The sequence below is a fragment of the Cervus canadensis genome, chromosome 24 (assembly GCF_019320065.1).
Source record: "Cervus canadensis isolate Bull #8, Minnesota chromosome 24, ASM1932006v1, whole genome shotgun sequence".
In the NCBI taxonomy this organism is placed as follows: domain Eukaryota; kingdom Metazoa; phylum Chordata; class Mammalia; order Artiodactyla; family Cervidae; genus Cervus; species Cervus canadensis.
In genome coordinates, this window is record NC_057409.1 from 14,434,855 (window position 1) to 14,452,421 (window position 17,567).

At 40.6% G+C, this 17,567-nt stretch overlaps 1 protein-coding gene and 1 non-coding gene across 5 annotated transcripts; one reads left to right on the top strand and one right to left on the bottom strand.

The window, feature by feature from the left end:
* Positions 1-4,364: 4,364 nt before the first annotated feature.
* On the bottom strand, positions 4,365-17,412 carry ZBTB8OS (zinc finger and BTB domain containing 8 opposite strand). 4 transcript variants are annotated; one of them, XM_043444756.1, is made up of 7 exons: positions 16,869-17,412; positions 10,891-10,915; positions 10,494-10,615; positions 10,198-10,280; positions 8,073-8,125; positions 6,596-6,632; positions 4,365-5,184 (listed from the first exon to the last, which is right to left on the bottom strand). In XM_043444756.1, the coding sequence occupies exons 1-7, from the start codon at positions 16,963-16,965 to the stop codon at positions 5,098-5,100; spliced, it is 504 nt and encodes a 167-aa protein (XP_043300691.1). In that variant the 5' UTR covers positions 16,966-17,412; the 3' UTR covers positions 4,365-5,097. The 4 variants fall into 4 exon arrangements, with proteins under 4 accessions (XP_043300691.1, XP_043300693.1, XP_043300692.1 ...); XM_043444758.1 differs by having other exon boundaries at positions 16,865-16,991; XM_043444757.1 differs by lacking the exon at positions 10,891-10,915 and having other exon boundaries at positions 16,865-17,376.
* Positions 9,073-9,180, top strand: LOC122426971. The gene has a single exon (XR_006265316.1). It is a non-coding gene; the product is annotated as a U6 spliceosomal RNA (small nuclear RNA).
* Positions 17,413-17,567: the final 155 nt, after the last annotated feature.

A 17,567-nucleotide genomic window follows, 5' to 3' on the forward strand; every position in this document is an offset into this window, starting at 1 on the left:
ATTAGTTGGAGGCTAATTACTTCACATCCAGTTATATTTAAAAAAAAAAAATGACAAGATTGGCAGGTAAGAATCTGGGCAATAGGTTAGACAGATTTGCAGAACAGAAAGTAGATTACTTGGTGATTGCCTAGGACTGGGAGGGCTGATCTGGGGGGTTACTGCTTAAAAGGTAGCAACTTTCTTTTTAGGGGGAAAATGTGCTAAAGTTGATCATGGTGATGGCTGCACAACTGTGACTATACTAAAAGCCACTGAATTGGGTTTAATGGATGAATTGTATGGTATGTGAATATCTTAAAAGTGTTATAAAAACAAAAAGAATCTGGACAAGAATGCAAAGGTAGGAACTGATGAGTTGTGTGGTATGAACTTTGGTTGGATGGGCTGCACTGGTACTGAGAGAAGGCTGAGCGAGCCCTTGGGAACATCCATAAAAAAGAAAAGATACCCTGTAATCCATTCATCTTTCTTCTCATTGTGACACAGCCCTTGAATGGTTAATACTGCAAACTGCAAGGAAATCAGGAAGGGACAATCAATGGAAGGGAGTCCTGTAGGAGGCACCTAGCTTGGCTTAAAGGGACAGGCACAGCTTTTGAAAACAGCTCAACTCAGATATGGAAGAAAGAAAACTAAAAAAGCGGAAGAGAGAAGGCAGGAGGAAAGACAGAAGGGAATTGGTTTTGTTTTCCCTTCTTAATTAACAGACTCTGGAATGGCACTGGCTGCCAGAGTTGTCCTTAGCCTGGTCACACCCCCTAACCAAGCACTGTTGTTTGTTCTTTTTTTTTCAGTTCTGGACTTCCAAAACAATTAAGGTGAAAAAGTAAGGGGGCTGTTAGCATTTAAGCTTGTCCCAGTAATAGTACTAGCCCTCACTTAGCGTTACTATGTGTCAGGCACTGTCTTGAGCTTTATGTGTATCAGTTTAGCTCAGTTCAGTCACTCAGTCGTGTCCGACTCTTTGTGACCCCATGGACTGCAGCACGCCAGGCCTCCCTGTCCATCACCAACTCCTGGAGTTTACTCAAACTCATGTCCATTGAGTTGGTGATGCCATCCAGCCATCTCATCCTCTGTCGTCCCCTTCTCCTCCTGCCCTAAACCTTTCTCAGCATCAGGGTCTTTTCAAAAGAGTCCGTTCTTCTTTATGTGTGTACATTTATTTAACTGTCTCAACAACCCTTCACCAGTTACAGTTTGGAAAGTAAAGCAGACAGAGGTTCACCAACATGCGCCAAGTCAGACAGTGAGTGGAGGAACCAGCACTTCCACCCCTGTGACTTGGCTCGGTTGTGCTGTTAACCACTGCACTCCCAAAATCCTCAAAATAAAAATGTTAGCACAACAGTGTTTAAATTCCAGAGCTCCAAGTATAACTCCAAAATGACTCCCCTTCTCTTCCTTTACAAAATAAGATTCTTTTTAAAAAATATTTATTTTTGGCCGTGCTGGGTCTTCCCTGCTGAGCAGAATTTTCTCTAGTGGTGAGGGGGGCTACTCTCTAGCTGCAGTTCGTGGGCTTCTCGTTGCGGCGGCTTCTCCTGTCGTGCCAGGAGAAGCCTGTGTGTTGTGCTCAGGCTCTAGAGCGCTCAGGCTTCAGTAGTTGTGGCTCGTGGGCGTAGTTGGCCCACAGCATGTGAAATCTTCCCAGACCAGAGATTGAACCTCTGTCCCCTTCACTGGTAAGTGGATTAACCACTGGACTACCAGGGAAGTCCACAAAATAGGATTCTTCACTATGGTAGCAAAGCTGGGGGTACCTGATCCATGAGTGGTCACTATCTCCATTTCAGAGTTAAACTGAGCCTTGGAGAGGTTCAAGAAATTTCCCAAAGTCATACATCTAGCAAGTGACAGGGTTAGGATGTGAATTCATGACTCTAATGTTCAAGCTTATATTTGGAGGTAGTTTAAAAAACATACATGTGTGCTAAGTCACTTCAGTTGTGTCCAACTCTGCAACCCCGCGGACTGTAACCCCACCAGGCTCATCTGTCCATGGGATTCTCCAGGCAAGGATACTGGAGTGGGTTGCCATGCCCTTCTCCAGGGGATCTTCCGGAGCCAGAGATAGAACACACAGTGGTGTATTTATTTGGCGGTGGGAAAAAAAAAATAATATAAATCCACTATTTTCTACTGTCTTGTTCTGATATTAGATTTCTGTCAAAATATTATTAAGTAACATTTAGTTTTGGAACTTTTAGAGTACGTGTCAAAGAAAATGAGACAGCCGTTGTCTATCATGTATTTTTGAGTTCCTCCTTACAAACACTGCCCAAGTGTGAAGTGGTTCCTTATATGTAAAAAGTGAGAAATAAAGTTATTGTACTAACCTCACAGGGCTACCACCTGGATCACAAGCATAGAACATATGATCTGTTATATATTAAAGGTTATTGTATAATGACAATGAATAGTTTCTGAAGACCCCAGTCTGCCTCTACTAGCCAGGGGGTTTTAGGTGTCATTAATCTCTTTATTTGTAAAGTGCAGGGCAATTGTACTACACATAGAATTGTTGAACGGACAAATGGTAACATACTAAAAGCATGTGGAAAAATGTTTTGTACAGAGAAGACCTAAATATGTGTTTATGACAAAATAAATATGTTGGCCCTAAGAGGACTTTCTTGCATGTCCAGAATTCAACATTAAGTACTTGTTCATTTCACAGGTAACAAAACAAAATACAGAGGGTGTTATATGGGAAATATTAATAACTGATCAATTACTACAGTCACTAAATTCTGAATGTTTATTCTGTAAGCTTTCAGAGAGTATCTTTTCCAATTTCCTGTTTTTTTAGATGAAGAAACTCAATTCTCAGTCTTAGTCTGGAATTTCCCAAACCTTTTTAAGCTCAGACTTCAGAAATGGGCAGAATTCTAGTCTACATGGGGCACTTCCCCAACTTCCAGGAGGGTATAAACTATTTTCCCACCCTTTCTTGAACACTCTTTGCCAGAGCCCACGTGGTAATAGCAAGGTGGGAAGAGAGCTGACAAGAGTGGCTGTAGGGACATGTAACCACTTAGCCAAAGCATCAGTGAGAAAAAGTCATCACATCACTAATGTCGCTTTCCTGAAGTCGCTGCCGTCATGTTACACACCACTGTGCCCATGACAGTGGCTGTCTGACTAGTAGCAGACCCAGATGGTGTGATTTGGACCTTTTAGGCTAAACGACTCTTCCAAAAACAGGTATCTTCTCTTCCTCAGCTCAGTTGTTTAAAATATATTACTAGATCACAGACATTTAAAATTGGAAAGAAACTGAGGAATCACTAAAGCACACCTTTCATACATAGATGAGGAAATAGGCTCACGGTCAAGCAGAACAAAGGCTAGGAATCGAAGCTTGTGACCGGCAGTTCCAGCGTTCTTATAGATGTGCTCAAGCAGCTGATGTGCAGTCTCTGCTCAAGTGATAGCGCTCTAAGAGACTTAGTCCACTGACCACTGAATAGTAACGTGTATTACATGTCATCTAGACTAGTGAACATTAAACAAGTAAAACTGAATAAGCCTGCAAATCTTTGTTGCTGTTGTTTAGTCACTAAGCCGTGTCTGACTCTTTTGTGACCTCATGGACTATAGCTTGTCAGACTCCTCTGGGATTTCCCAGGCAAGAATATTGGAGTGGGTTGCCATTTCCTTCTCCAGGGGATCTTCCCGACTCAGGGATCAAATCCAAATTTCCTGCTTCACCTGCACTGGCAGGCGACTTTTTTTTTAACCACTGAGCCAACTGGGAAGCCCAAATCTTTAAAGCTAAGTAGAGAAGCATAAGTTCAGAGACCCCTGAACCCTGAGTAGTTAGGGAGGCAGCGTGGAAAAGTGACTTGAGCTAGAATGAACTAAGATCCCGAAAGCTGCTTGGGGAGGTCAATCAATCAATAAACATACAAAATGTGCCTGAGACTAAGAAAGATGAAGGAGTGCTACCTCGGCGATCCTTGAAGAGCTAACTATCCAAACCATAGGCTCTTGCCCTTGTCTTTGTGCTAAATCCCTGGGGAAAAATAAGGTGGTGCTCAGACAGAACACTTAGAAAGCTCACACACAAGCTTCTTTTAGATCAAGTTCAGCACATTGTAATATTTGACACCACCCAGTGGTAATCTTTTCTCACTAACATGTGAATAAATAGCAACTTTGCAAGGAAGAATACCTCAATCCATGAACAGAGAATGGAATAATGTTGCAAATCAAATGAAAGCAGTTTGATTTTTTTCAAAGTTATCTACTTGGAAAAGTTCAGATCATTTTAAAGTTGTTTTCCTGGCCTCTTGCAGTCTTAGAAATGAAGAGCTTAGGTAATTTTTAAAAACCAAAGAAACTTTAAAAAATTCTCCTTTTCTCTAATGGTATAAATATATTGGCTTTAATATAAAATTGTATGTTAGAAAGAAGGGCCCATTTGTATATGCATCAGGTTTTATCTTATGGGGAAAAGTGTCAATATATCAGTGCTAAAAAAAAAGTGAAAGTAAATGAGGACTGTTTCTAGAAAAGCCTTCCAATTGTTCAAATATAATTATTTCATCTAAGAAAACCAACTAGAGTACAGGATTGGGCTCTGTCCCACAGCAATCCAAAACACAACCTCTTTTAATGTACATATAGAAAATATATGTGTTAACCACATTGGAAGAAAAGCAAAATACTGGCTGTAGGATTTCTCAAATTACATTTTTTACAAGGTGCATTAAGTAAGAGTACAGGGGCTTCAGTGTCTCTCGGGCTGCTTTCACATCAGTGATTGTTCTTGGGACCAGGCGGGAGGACTTGCATTCTGCTGGAAAGGCGTAAGGCACCTGCTGCTACAAAGGGGAATTAACAGAGGAGGAGCCATACTTGCCACTTAAAGAATTATTTAAAGTTTGATTATTTGGGTAACAAAGACCAAGGCTGTACCTTGATTTTTCATTTCTGAAAGTCACACTTTAAGTCAAAAAATTTCTGTTCTGCAAAACTCCATATGTAAATTCTCCATGCAGAGTTTATATCATGGTATCTTGTCAAAAGGAAGAGAAAAAAACAGTTCTTCATAGGAATCTCTCTCTCTCTTTTTTTTTTTTTGGTATCTTAAATGTCAATGATCACAAAAACTTCTGGCTTCTCTTCATTATAGACCTGCATTGCTGAGTACGTTATTGCTTTGACTTCAGTTCCCTAAAGTTGGGGTTAAAGAAAAAAAAAAACATTGAAATCAGAACCATTAACTCTAGTAACAATTGGCAGAAAGGCAAACTTTTAATGTTATTCTGAAAAACTCATGAAACAATCAGTTATCAAATGAGTATAGTATTATCCACTGAACCAGTAAAAATGAGAGACAAATGTGCACAGAAGAAAAGTACTTACCCAGACTTAGGAGATGGAGCATACGATAGTCCTGGCTTGTTTGCACCTGGACCAGAAGCTGTCTGACCCCTGGGCATCAGCCTTTACATTTACCAAACGGGCTGAATCCAAGAACACAAAGCTTTTCTATTGTTTGGGTCAGGGCTCCTTCTTAAGGCTTCCTCTTCTGTACTGTCTAGCCTGGGCCCTGGGAACTCAGCCTATTCCCTTCTCTGAATGGCAGCCATCCTACAGACAAATGCCTACTGTTATCCAGTATCTCCATGTAGATATCTAACAGGCATCTCAAACATAATATATTCAAAAGAAAATGCTGCTGTAATTTATATTATAAAAATAACTTGTTTTCAATCTACATGCTCCACCTCTACTGGTGTCTATTCTTCTTAAGCTTCTCTGCCCCAAGGCTCCTTCACAAAGCTTCATTACTACAGCTACTGGAAGCTACGACATGATTTCTCAGTCAACTCCAATGAATTTAAGTCTCCTTGACCTAAACACAGGGGTTAGCAAACTGCAAATTAAAGGTCAAATTGGCCTACTGCCTATTTTTGTACAGCCCCACAAACTAAGAATGACTTTTACATTTCTAAATAGTAGTTGAGAAAAAAATAAATAAATAGTAGTCGGGGGAGGGGAATGAAAAAAAACACTTTACTAGAACACATTCACATTCATTCATTTAGATGTTGTCATGGCTGTTTCGCACTATAAATGAGTAGAATAGTTGCTCTTTTCTCATTATCAGTCCACAAAGCACAAAACATTAGGAAAAATACTGCCTACCCATGTTCAAACAGATTGGACTAGTACACAGTGAAGCCAGATACATTGGCAAATACTGAATCTGGAGAAGCACAAAAGAGAACACCTTTTTCTTAGGCTTTCTAGTATCCAAAACATTGGATGTTTAGAGAACATCCAATCCAACACCTTCATTACTGGGAAAGATATGAAAGCTTGAAAAGGGAAAGGGACTCTTCGGCCCCAAAATACTCTGTAATAAACCTGATCCTATAGCCCAAGGCAGACTCCTAATCTTCCAAATCAGAAATTGCAGGGTTTTAACATAACATGTCCAGACAAGTCATATTAGTCTGGGAAAAATTTAGGAGTTTATACCAACTTATGAGAACTAGTAAGTTAACTGTAACGTATACTGACTTTTTTATGGTAAGGTCAAATAAAATATTCTTAATGGCTGGATTTTAAAACATACCTGAGGGTGCTTGGACAATGAGAATTCTTCTCCCCACCTTAAGAAAAAGTAAAGCATGATTAAGATTTCCAGGATGTAACATTTATTCTCTCTTTCTACATTTTAAGATAAGACTTATAAATGTGGTTAAGATATGGGCTTCCCAGGTGGCTCAGTGTTAAAGAAACCACCTGCCAATGCAGGTGATGCAGGAGATGTGGGTTCGATCCCTGGGTCAGGAAGATCCCCGGAGGACAAAATGGCAACCCATCCCAGTAATTTTACATGGAAAATTCCATGGACAAAGGAGCCTGGCAGGCTTCAAACCATGGGATCACAAAGAATTGGACACAACTGAGCACGCACACATAAGATACTAGAAAGCCTAAAGGAATGAAGGGAGAAAGGAACTATAAATTTCAGTTTGATGGTCAGCAGATATAGCTACTGAACTTGTACAATATCCTTTTCAACAAGGTTGATAATGTCATAGTACAGTATACACAGGTAGATTCTCAATAACATTGTTTAATGAATACTGGCTTATAATATAGGAGCAAGTTCAAAATTTTCACTGTACTCAGGGCTATAGAACTAAAAATAATATCTTCATTGGAGAAAGCAGGTCTGAGCACCATAAAGGCAAAGTACAAGACTCCGTAATATGATCTGAACTTAAGTTTGTATTTTATGACTTTTCAAAAAATGGCCATGGTGTGTACCTGGAAGGCCCTAGAAGGGTACTCTCCTAGAATTTGAGATGAGTATCCTCTCTCCCTTCAACACTAAAGTGGCTGAAGATCACAGTAGTAAAAGCAGTAGCAGTACCAGAAAGAGCAAAGTTTTAAAACTCTGTTCAACTATTTATTAGCTAATTACCCTTGGACAAATCTGTTTTCTTATTCATTAAAAAAAAAGGGAGGTAGAGATAATAAAAGATTTCACTTTACAAAAGAAATGTAAAAAATTGAACATAAAATGGAAAAGATAAGTTTTATGTAAAAGTAACCTAAAAGATATCATTAGATGACTGAAGAAACTTGGAAACACCAAATCCAATCAAAGTGCCCTAATCAAGTGTTTGCAAATTCGGGAAGGAAAAGTGTAACTTGTTAATAGAAGGAAATGGTTTGAATGGAGTCTAGGTGTGAGGATCTATAACAAAGGCTACATCAGCATTTCTCATCACCAAGCTAGGTTGTACACAAATATCTGCGTCATCCATCAATTATATATTTTTTTGTGTTAAAAATCAACAAATTGGGAATTCTGTTTACCAATCCAAATCACCTGTGTTCTGACAAGTTTCTGGTCCTCCAAAGCTGAGGTGAACCCTTGCTCCTAGGTGGTTCACCAAGCTTAACCTGCAAAGCCCTACTGGGATGCATCTGGTCTCCTGATTTAATGTTTCTATTTGTCTTCCTGCTCGCTGAGTACACTGAAGACTGCAACTTAACATTTTACCTGACCTGTAACTTAAAAAGTTTTCAAAACTTACCCAATTGACCGTATTTTGAAATTTCTTTGGTCAATATTAAGTACTTTGACTTCCTAAAGAAGAAAAAAGTTTTCTTTTAATTTTAATAGAAGTTCATAACAGACCATCTACTAAAACATGTCAAGGTTATCACTTTTCCAAGATAATAGCATACAACTTCTCTGAAGCAAAGAAAATTAAAATGTTAACAACAAACTATGTATTTCAAGAAAATATGGCTTTTTCTTACCTATTCAAGGGAGGTATTCTTGAAAATGTACAATTTAAAGTATAAGTCACAAGAATTTTTCTGTAAGATACATAGTGGAGGATGACCTAGGATTTCAATCACTCTGGGGTTTTTTCAGCTTTATGTATTTAGAGGTGATAAAACTGTTAGCCTATTTTTATATGATATTATAGGCTCTTGAACTCTGTAGGACAAATGACCCAGTTAGAAGAATATATGTAGTGGAGCTGGTAAGGGAGTGAATGGAGGAATTATGGAACAAGGAAGGCCAGGTGTGTTAGAAACAATGAGGTTGGAGAGGTGTTCCCTTCTGGAGGTTGATGGCAAAAAGTAACCTCCATTTAGCTTTTCCTTTTTCACATTAAGGAAACCAAAAGCACCATTTTATTTTTTTTCTGGCTGTACTGCACAGCTTGCAGAATCTCAGTTCCCCAGCTAGGGGGCCATCAGCAGTAAAGTACAGACTCCTAACCAGTGGACCGCCAGGGAATTCCCTAAAAGTGCCAATGGCTCAGGGGTAAAGAATAGCCTGCAATGCAAGAGACACAGGTTTGATCCCTGGGTCAGGAAGATCCCCTGGAAAAGGAAATGGCAACCCACTCCAGTATTCTTGCCTGGGAAATCCCACGGACAGAAGAGCATGGTGGGTTACTTTTTTGAGAGAAAAGTCAGACACCACTGAACGACTAAACAATAACAACATAGTAGACCTGCTAAATATCAAATGGGACAAAAGGAACTTATGGACGAACATTTAAAAAGTTCAAACTTGTGCTCGCTTCGGCAGCACATATACTAAAAATTGGAACGATACAGAGAAGATTAGCATGGCCCCTGCGCAAGGATGACACGCAAATTCGTGAAGCGTTCCATATTTTTTTAAAAAACTGGAAATAGAACTGCCATATGACCCAGCAATCCCACTTTTGGGCATACACACTGAGGAAACCAGATCTGAAAGAGACACGTGCACCCCAATGTTCATTGCAGCACTGTTTATAATAGCCAGGACATGGAAGCAACCTAGATGCCCATCAGCAGATGAATGGATAAGGAAGCTGTGGTACATATACACCATGGAATATTACTCAGCTGTCAAAAAGAATTCATTTGAATCAGTCCTAATGAGATGGATGAAACTGGAGCCCATTATACAGAGTGAAGTAAGCCAGAAAGATAAAGAACATTACAGCATACTAACACATATATATGGAATTTAGAAAGATGGTAATGATAACCCTATATGCAAAACAGAAAAAGAGACACAGAAATACAGAACAGACTTTTGAACTCTGTGGGAGAATGTGAGGGTGGGATGTTTCAAAAGAACAGCATGTATACTATCTATGGTGAAACAGATCACCAGCCCAGGTGGGATGCATGAGACAAGTCCTCGGGCCTGGTGCACTGGGAAGACCCAGAGGAGTCGGGTGAAGAGGGAGGTGGGAGGGGGGATCGGGATGGGGAATAAGTGTAAATCTATGGCTGATTCATATCAATGTATGACAAAACCCACTGAAATGTTGTGAAGTAATTAGCCTCCAACTAATAAAAAAATTAAAAAAAAAAAAAAAAAAAAAAAAAAAGTTCAAACTTGAGCGACATAAAACATGCTGACAGAGAAGAGAGTATGTGCATTCTTCTGGCTCAAGATACAGTGAGTGACAAGTGTATGAGATCTAAATACAAGACGCACATACATAGGCAAACTCAGGTTAACCAAGAAGAGCCTATGGTCACCATAATTTCTGCACGTCATCATCTTACATATCTAAATGGTTTCATTTTCCATCATGTATTCTATTTTAAATAGAATGTTCTGTTTTAAATCACCAGTTCTATTCTAAAATATAAACTAAAATGCATTTGCTCAGTAAAAAAGAAAAACGTGCTTACCCGGGGTATGAAGAATTCATCAGCACTGAATTTATAAAGCCACTCATCCAAAAAGTGAAACAGAAGAGACTGTAAGTCATCGCCTACACAGGATCAGAAAGAAGCATAAAGAACGGTGTTTAATAATTCTCATCTCTGAAAACTTGTTTGAATTTTACAGTGCAATAAATTTCTTAGGCTCGTTGAAAGAACAAGCTCATAATCAACTTTGTTGTACCTCCTGTAAGTGTATATTGAAATTATATAGCATCTGAATACCTATATAACAATTTTTTCCTTGTGAACAAATTGATTACCTTGGGTTTCTACTTCTATTGTTTGCAGGGGCTCCACAGTCCCAGTATCTGTCATGTAACCAAACATGGCCATTGCACATTGTTCAAAAGCTTCCTCCAGAGTGTCTCCCCAAGCATGTAACCTAAAGAAATGCATTCGTGCCTTGTGTAATATGATTCACTGCAAGACAGAAAACTTGACAGCAAAGTCAAAGTAAAATCAACACTGTAAATGCAAAAGCAAAGGTCTCAATCAGTTTAATGACACTGAAACCAGGTGCTTTTGAACCATCACTTTCATGTTCTAAAGAAACCAAAACAGAGGGGAAAAATTAAAACTAGGGACTGCAAGATTAAAAGATCAGTCTTCCTGTGTTAAGCACATGATTTCAAAGGCATAAACTCCAGCTCTACTCACTGGACATCGGCTGTATGATCCAAATCTGAGGGAGAGAGGAAAAAACACTAATAAGTAACTAGACTTGACTTGCAAATCACAAGAAAAGAACTCTAGATTATTATTAAGAACATCATTCTTGAAGAACAAGAAAATGTGGGTTGACCATCCACCTTTTACTAACCATTTACACAAAAGTTGTCATTGTTACGGGTTATTTTTTAAAATTTCTAAGCATTTACAGTTATATTCTATTAATATTAAATAAACGAACTAATATTAAGTAACAGAATAGTTATATAACATTAGCATATTTATGATAAAGGGTTATTTCTTTTAAAATCAAGATTTATATTTGAATGATGAGAATTCCCTGGCAGTCCAGTAGTTATTAGGCCTCCACACATAGGTTCAATCTCTGGTTGAGGAACTAAGATCCCACATGACCTGCAGCAAGGCCAAAAAAACTAAAAAATAAATAAAGGAATGATAGTTTCTGGAAGGCAGCAAGGCCATGGTCTTCGAGGTGATCTAAAAAGTGTCTACTACAGCATGTGTATATGCTTGTGGGTGTGTGCCCAGTCATGTTCGATTCTTTGCAATCCCAGGGACTGTAGCCCACCAGGCTCCTCTGTCCATGGAATTTTCCAGGCAAGAATACTAGAGTGGGTTGCCATTTCCTACTCCACTAATACATCATAGGTTTTCAATAAACAAATGCCATTTCCTGCTGTTAGTTACATTCCCCAACAAAACAAATCAATATCTTTCCTAATATCTACTTGTGTGTGTCAGTGCTCAGTCATGTCTGACTCTTTGCAACCCCATAAACTGTAGCCTGCCAGGCTCCTCTGTTCATGAATGACCAAAATTCTAGAAACTAAGTCATTAAAGATATAAAATTCCAGATTTCCCAGTCTCACCTTTTCGTGAACAGCTAGCCAAATCCCAGATAAAAAAAACTCTTGTTATTTTTAACAAGAGTCAAGTTTTATATTTGTTAATTTCTTGCATTTGAAGGAATCCTCATGATAGCCTTGGTCTAAATAGTTTTGAAAAGTAAACTCCACAATATGTATTACAAGCTTTTTCCTGATAGTCCCACAGCAACACCAGGAAGTAACAACTGTGACTGTAGTAAGTTACCATTGGATCTGTTATTTTAATATTTCAGAGTCTATTCTTCACTCTTAACCCTGACTTCCATCAATTCTTCCTACTTAGGATCACAGAATATTCAAGCTAGAATGAGAGATCATGTAACAGAAATCCCTCAATTACAAGAAGAAACTTAAAATCCTGAGAGATTGTATAACTTGTTTAGGACCACACTGCTGATTAGAGTTGGGACTAGAACTGAGATTTTTCTGACTCCCAGTTTAGTGCCCTTTACATCATAACACATCTTCTTCTGGTGACACTCAGGGTTTAAGCTCACCTCTGATTTACTCAAAATATTACTGAGGCCTCAGTACATTTTAGACACTAATAGGCTCAATGACCAGCAGAGATGACAGACAAATTAAAGGAAAGCATGTGGCCACAAAAGGCCATAGCAGAATGTTCACAGCAATTTTACTCCCCCAAATTAAAAACCCAATGTTTGTGAAGAGAATGTGTTGTGAGGAATACTATGCCACACTGCTCAGCAATAAAGAAGCATGAACTAGTGATATGTGCACTAACAATAGTCTCAAAAACATCAAGTGAAAACTGCAGAACTCTCACACACATATCTCCATCCAAACCCCCTGCACTGAGAGACCTGACCAACTTTAGCGTGGCTTCTAGCAGCTTAAGCCTGTGTACCTAGGATCATCATGGCCCCACTGTTAGAATGCCTGCCTGAGAAAGCTCTACACTGTAGGAGAATTTATTGTTTGTTCCGAGACAACCCCTGACAATAGGTCCTTGACCTCCCTTTCTCAGAGCATTCACTAAAAAGGGCTTACGACTGTGAATATTTATCTCTTACAACTCAGAAGTATCTTTCCCATTCCTCTGAAATGTAATCATCAGGAAGAACTCCCAGGCTCCGTGGGAGAGAATTCTAACTTGATAACTGCCAGCTAGCAAACACTGCTGCTCCAACGACATTTACACTGACCAAGCTTTTGTAATTTTTCATTTCTAGTCTCTACTGAACCCCTGTCCTCCCCCATCTCTCATTCTTCTTTTAAAAAGTCCAATCTCCTCTGCACAAATCCAAAGGGATCTCAGTTCTTTCCCCTGCTGTCCATAATTACTGAATAAAGTCCACTCACCACTTTAATGTCTAACATTTATCAGTGATACTCAGTGAAGACGCCATCGATATAAAAGAATGTGTACTATGTGATTCCACTTATACAAAACTCTAAAACAAACAAAAGTAAACTATGGTGAATGAAATCACAGGGTGTGAGGAAAGAGGCACACATACAATGCTAGTGAGTATAAATTGGGGAAACTTCAACGACAGAGAGTTCGCAATAATTATTGAAGTTTAAAATGCAGCTATCAAAAAGAATGTATATATATGTACAACCGAATCACTTGACTGTACAGCAGAAATGAACCAACCTGTAAATACCTAGGAGCTTTTCACATGGAACACTGGTAAAGAATCCATCTGCCAGTGCAGGAGACCCAAGAGATGTGGGTTTGATCCCTGGGTCAGGAAGGTCCCCTGGAGGAGGAAATGGTAATCCACTCCAGGATTCTTGCCTGGAGAATCCCATGGACAGAGGAGCCTAGTGGGCTACATTCCATGGTGTTGCAGAGGTGGACATGATTCAAGACAACTGAGCAAAGCACACACAGTACATCAACTATACTCCAATTTTTTAAAATACTGAAAAAATGCAGATATCCTTTACCAAAGTAATGTAACTTCTGGAAATTTATTCTACAGATACACTTGCACATGTGCCAAACAATGGATGTACGGGGATATTCACTGCTGCATTATTTCTAATAGCAAACAAGTACAAATATAAATGTCCACCAACTAGAAATTGAGTAAATTAAAGTACATCTTTGCATGTACACATATGAAAATGTTACGACTGGCTGATCTAGAAAGCAAGACTAAGGGGTCTGGGATCAGAGCTGACTTTTCACTGCATACCTGTCATACTTTTTGAATTTTGAATCATAGGTAATTTTTAAAAAACTAAGAGAAAAATGATGGGAATACCAGACCACCTTACCTGCCTCCTGAGAAATCTGTATGCAGGTCAAGAAGCAATGGTTAGAACTGGACATGGAACAATGGACTGGTTCAAAACTGGGAGAGGAGTACTTCAAGGCTATATACTGTCACCCTGCTTATTTAACTTATATGCAGAGTACATCATGTGAAATGCCTGGATGAAGCACAAGCTGGACTCAAGATTGCCAGGAGAAATATCAATAACCTCAGACACCACTCTTATGGCAGAAAGAGAAGAGGAACTAAAGAGCCTCTTGATGAAAGTGAAAGAGAAGAGTGAAAAAGTTGGCTTAAAACTCAACATTCAAAAAACAAAGATCACAGCATCCTATCCATCTCTTCATGGCAACTAGATGGGGAAACAATGACAGACTTTATTTTCTTGGGCTCCAAAATTACTGCAGGTGGTTACTGCAGCCATGAAATTAAAAGACGCTTGCTCCTTGGAAGAAAAGTTATGACAAACCTGGACAGCATATTAAAAAGCAGAGACATTACTTTGCCAACAAAGCTCCGTCTAGTCAAGGCTATGGTTTTTCCAGTAGTCATGTATGGATGTGAGACTTGAACTATAAAGAAAGCTAAGCACCGAAGAATTTATGCTTTTGAACTGTGGTGCTGGAGAAGACTCGAGAGTCCCTTAGACTGCAAGGAGATCCAACCAGTCAATCCTAAAGGAAATCAGTCCTGGGTGTTCATTGGAAGGGCTGATGCTGAGGCTGAAACTCCAATACTTTGGCTACCTGATGTGAAGAACTGACTCATTTGAAAAGACCCTGATGCTAGGAAAGATTGAAGGCAGGAGGAGAAGGGGACAACAGAGGATGAGATGGTTGGATGGCATAACCAACTCGATGGACATGAGTCTGAGCAAGTTCCAGGAATTAGTGACGGAGAGGGAAGCCTGGTGTGCTGCAGTCCATGAAGTCGCAAAGGGATGGAACTGACTGAGTGATTGAATCGATTGAAGAGAAAAATGAGCTAGGGAGACCCGCAGGGTCTAGAAAGTACAGAGCCTAGTATGCTATGATAAATAGTTGTACTCTATACAGAGGACCTTCCCAGGTGGCTCAGTGATAAGACAATCTGCCTGCCAAGCAGGAGACATGGTTTTGATACCCAGGCTGGGAAGATCCCCCGGAGAAGGAAATGTCAACCCACTCCAGTATTTTCCCTTGGGAAACCCATGGACAGAGGAGCCTGGTGGGCTGTAGTCCATGGGGTCACAAAGAGTTGGACACGACTTAGCAACTAAACAGCAGCATACAGAGAACAATGTGAAATTAATGAAAGAACATTAGGGGGGAAATAAGAGCCAGATTTGTGCTCCCCAAACCACAACCACCTTTAGGGCTAACAATTTAACATTTATATAGACTAACTTTAGAGTCTGCACTATATTTTCACATTTATTATTATCTCATTTAGCCCTCACAGGAAGGAACAGAATGCAAAAAGAGGTTATGTGATTTGCCTAAAGTCACTAAGCTACAAATGACAAAACCAGGCCCTTTTACTAACACACGATAAAGAAAGACACCAAGTTAGTAGTCCTCTACTTATAACTTTCTGAGTTCTCCACCCTAGCCACATTCTAACTACAGGACTGTTGGAGATAGGTGGGGATGGGGGTGGTTACATGAAACACTTGAAAATACGGCTATCTTCACAATGAATACACCAGTAAAACTCCCTCAAAGGTCTGTGTAGACAAAGCTATAGTTTTTCCAGCAGTCTTGTACGGATGTGGGGCTTTCCTGGTGGCTCAGATAATAAACAACCCGCCTGCAATGTGGGAGACCTGGGTTCAATCTGGATTGGGAAGATCCCCTGGAGGAGGGCATGGCAACCCACTCCAGAATTCTTGCCTGGAGAATCCCCATGGATAGAGGAGCGTGGTGGGCTACAGTCCATGGGGTTGCAAAGAGTCGACACGACTGAGCGACTATGCACACACACGGACGGATGTGAGCGCTGGACCATAAAGGCTGAGCGCGGGTGAATTGATGCTTTTGAATTGTGGTGCCGGAGAAGGTCTTGGGAGTCCCTTGGCCTGCGAGGAGATCAAACCAGTCAATTCTAAACAACATTAACCCTGAATATTCATTGGAAGGACTATAGTTGAAGCTGAAGCTCCAATACTTTGGCTACTTGATGCAAACAGCCAACTCACTGGAAAAAACCCCGATGTTTCCTGCTGGCTCAGCTGGTAAAGAATCCGCCTGCATTGAGGGAGACCTGGGGTCCATCCCTGGGTTCGGAAGATTTCCTGGAGAAGTGAAAGGCTACCCACTCCAGTATTCTGTCCAGGAGAACTTCATGGACTGTATAATCCATGGGGTCACAAACAGTCCGACACGACTGAGCGACTTTCACTGATGATGGGAAAATTGAAGGCAAAAGGAAATCGGGGGCGGCAAAGGATAAGATTGTTCCATAGCATCGCCGACTGAATGGACATAAATTTGAACAAATTCCAGGAGACGGGGGGAAAGGGGGCTGGCGAGCAGCAGTCCCTGAGGTAGCAGAATTTGACAGGACTTAGCGACTAAACAACAAAAATTTCCATAAGATAAATGTGATTAGGCATATACAAGAAGAGTTCAAGATACTGTATATATGGGAGCCCAGGTTTCCTGATTCTCAGACCAGGTGTCTTTATTCTTCAGCATTTCAGCTTTCCCGGGATTAGTTCAGAGGAGCATTCACACAGGGCGAAATGGGAATGCCTGAACCACCCTATGAAGCAAAGTGGAAGAGGAAGCCAGAGCCCTCCCGCAAGGAGAGAAGTGAGCCACCTACTCACACTCGTACTTCCGACTGACTGGAGGATACTTGGCCTTGATCGCCTTCTGCTCCTCAGTCAAATTGTAATCTCTTACATCTTCCCCTTCCTGCGCCATGATTGCGGGTTTGGACCCAAACTCAACTTCCGCCCTTCATCAGCCGGACTTCAGCCCGGACTTCCAACATCCGCCCAAGACTCCGCCCCTAGACAGACACCCTTAAAGGGCTAGGACGCCATCCTCGAGGACTTAATCCCCTAAACCTTAATCCCTAGAGACTTCCGTTCTAGGTCTCACCGCTTGGAGTTCTTTAAAAGTCCAAGGACCCATTTTCTGGACGTGCTTCATCAATAGTCCTAAGAAGTAAGGGAACAAATATATTGGAGCACCTAGGAATAGGACAACACTTGAATTAGATATCTCGAGGTGTAGTAAAGGCCTTTCTTTCCAGTTTATCCCTAGAGTGGACAACTAGACCTGAAAACATCCTAGATTTCTCATTCAAAGCCCTACTTTGAAGGGCTAGCTGAACACCCTTCAAGAAAATGGCTGCCCCCCAGGAGCGTGCGGCCTAAACCTCTCACGTGACCTCGGGCGGCTCACTCTCACTAACCCGCGCGCGCGCAAGCGAAGGAAGTCGGCTCGGGGCCGTGTGGGGGCAGGGGCGGAGCGCGCGCCTCGGCCCCGCGGCTAGAGACTCTACGCGTCTGGATAGGTTG

Coding starts and splice junctions, on each gene's coding strand:
- ZBTB8OS (XM_043444756.1), bottom strand. CDS start 16,965: ATGGCGCAGGAAGGGGAAGATGTAAGAGATTACAATTTGACTGAGGAG. Junction 10,616..10,890: donor GATCATACAGCCGATGTCCA/GTGAGTAGAGCT, acceptor GCATTTCTTTAG/GTTACATGCTTGGGGAGACA. Junction 8,126..10,197: donor ATGAATTCTTCATACCCCGG/GTAAGCACGTTT, acceptor TTTCTTCTTTAG/GAAGTCAAAGTACTTAATAT.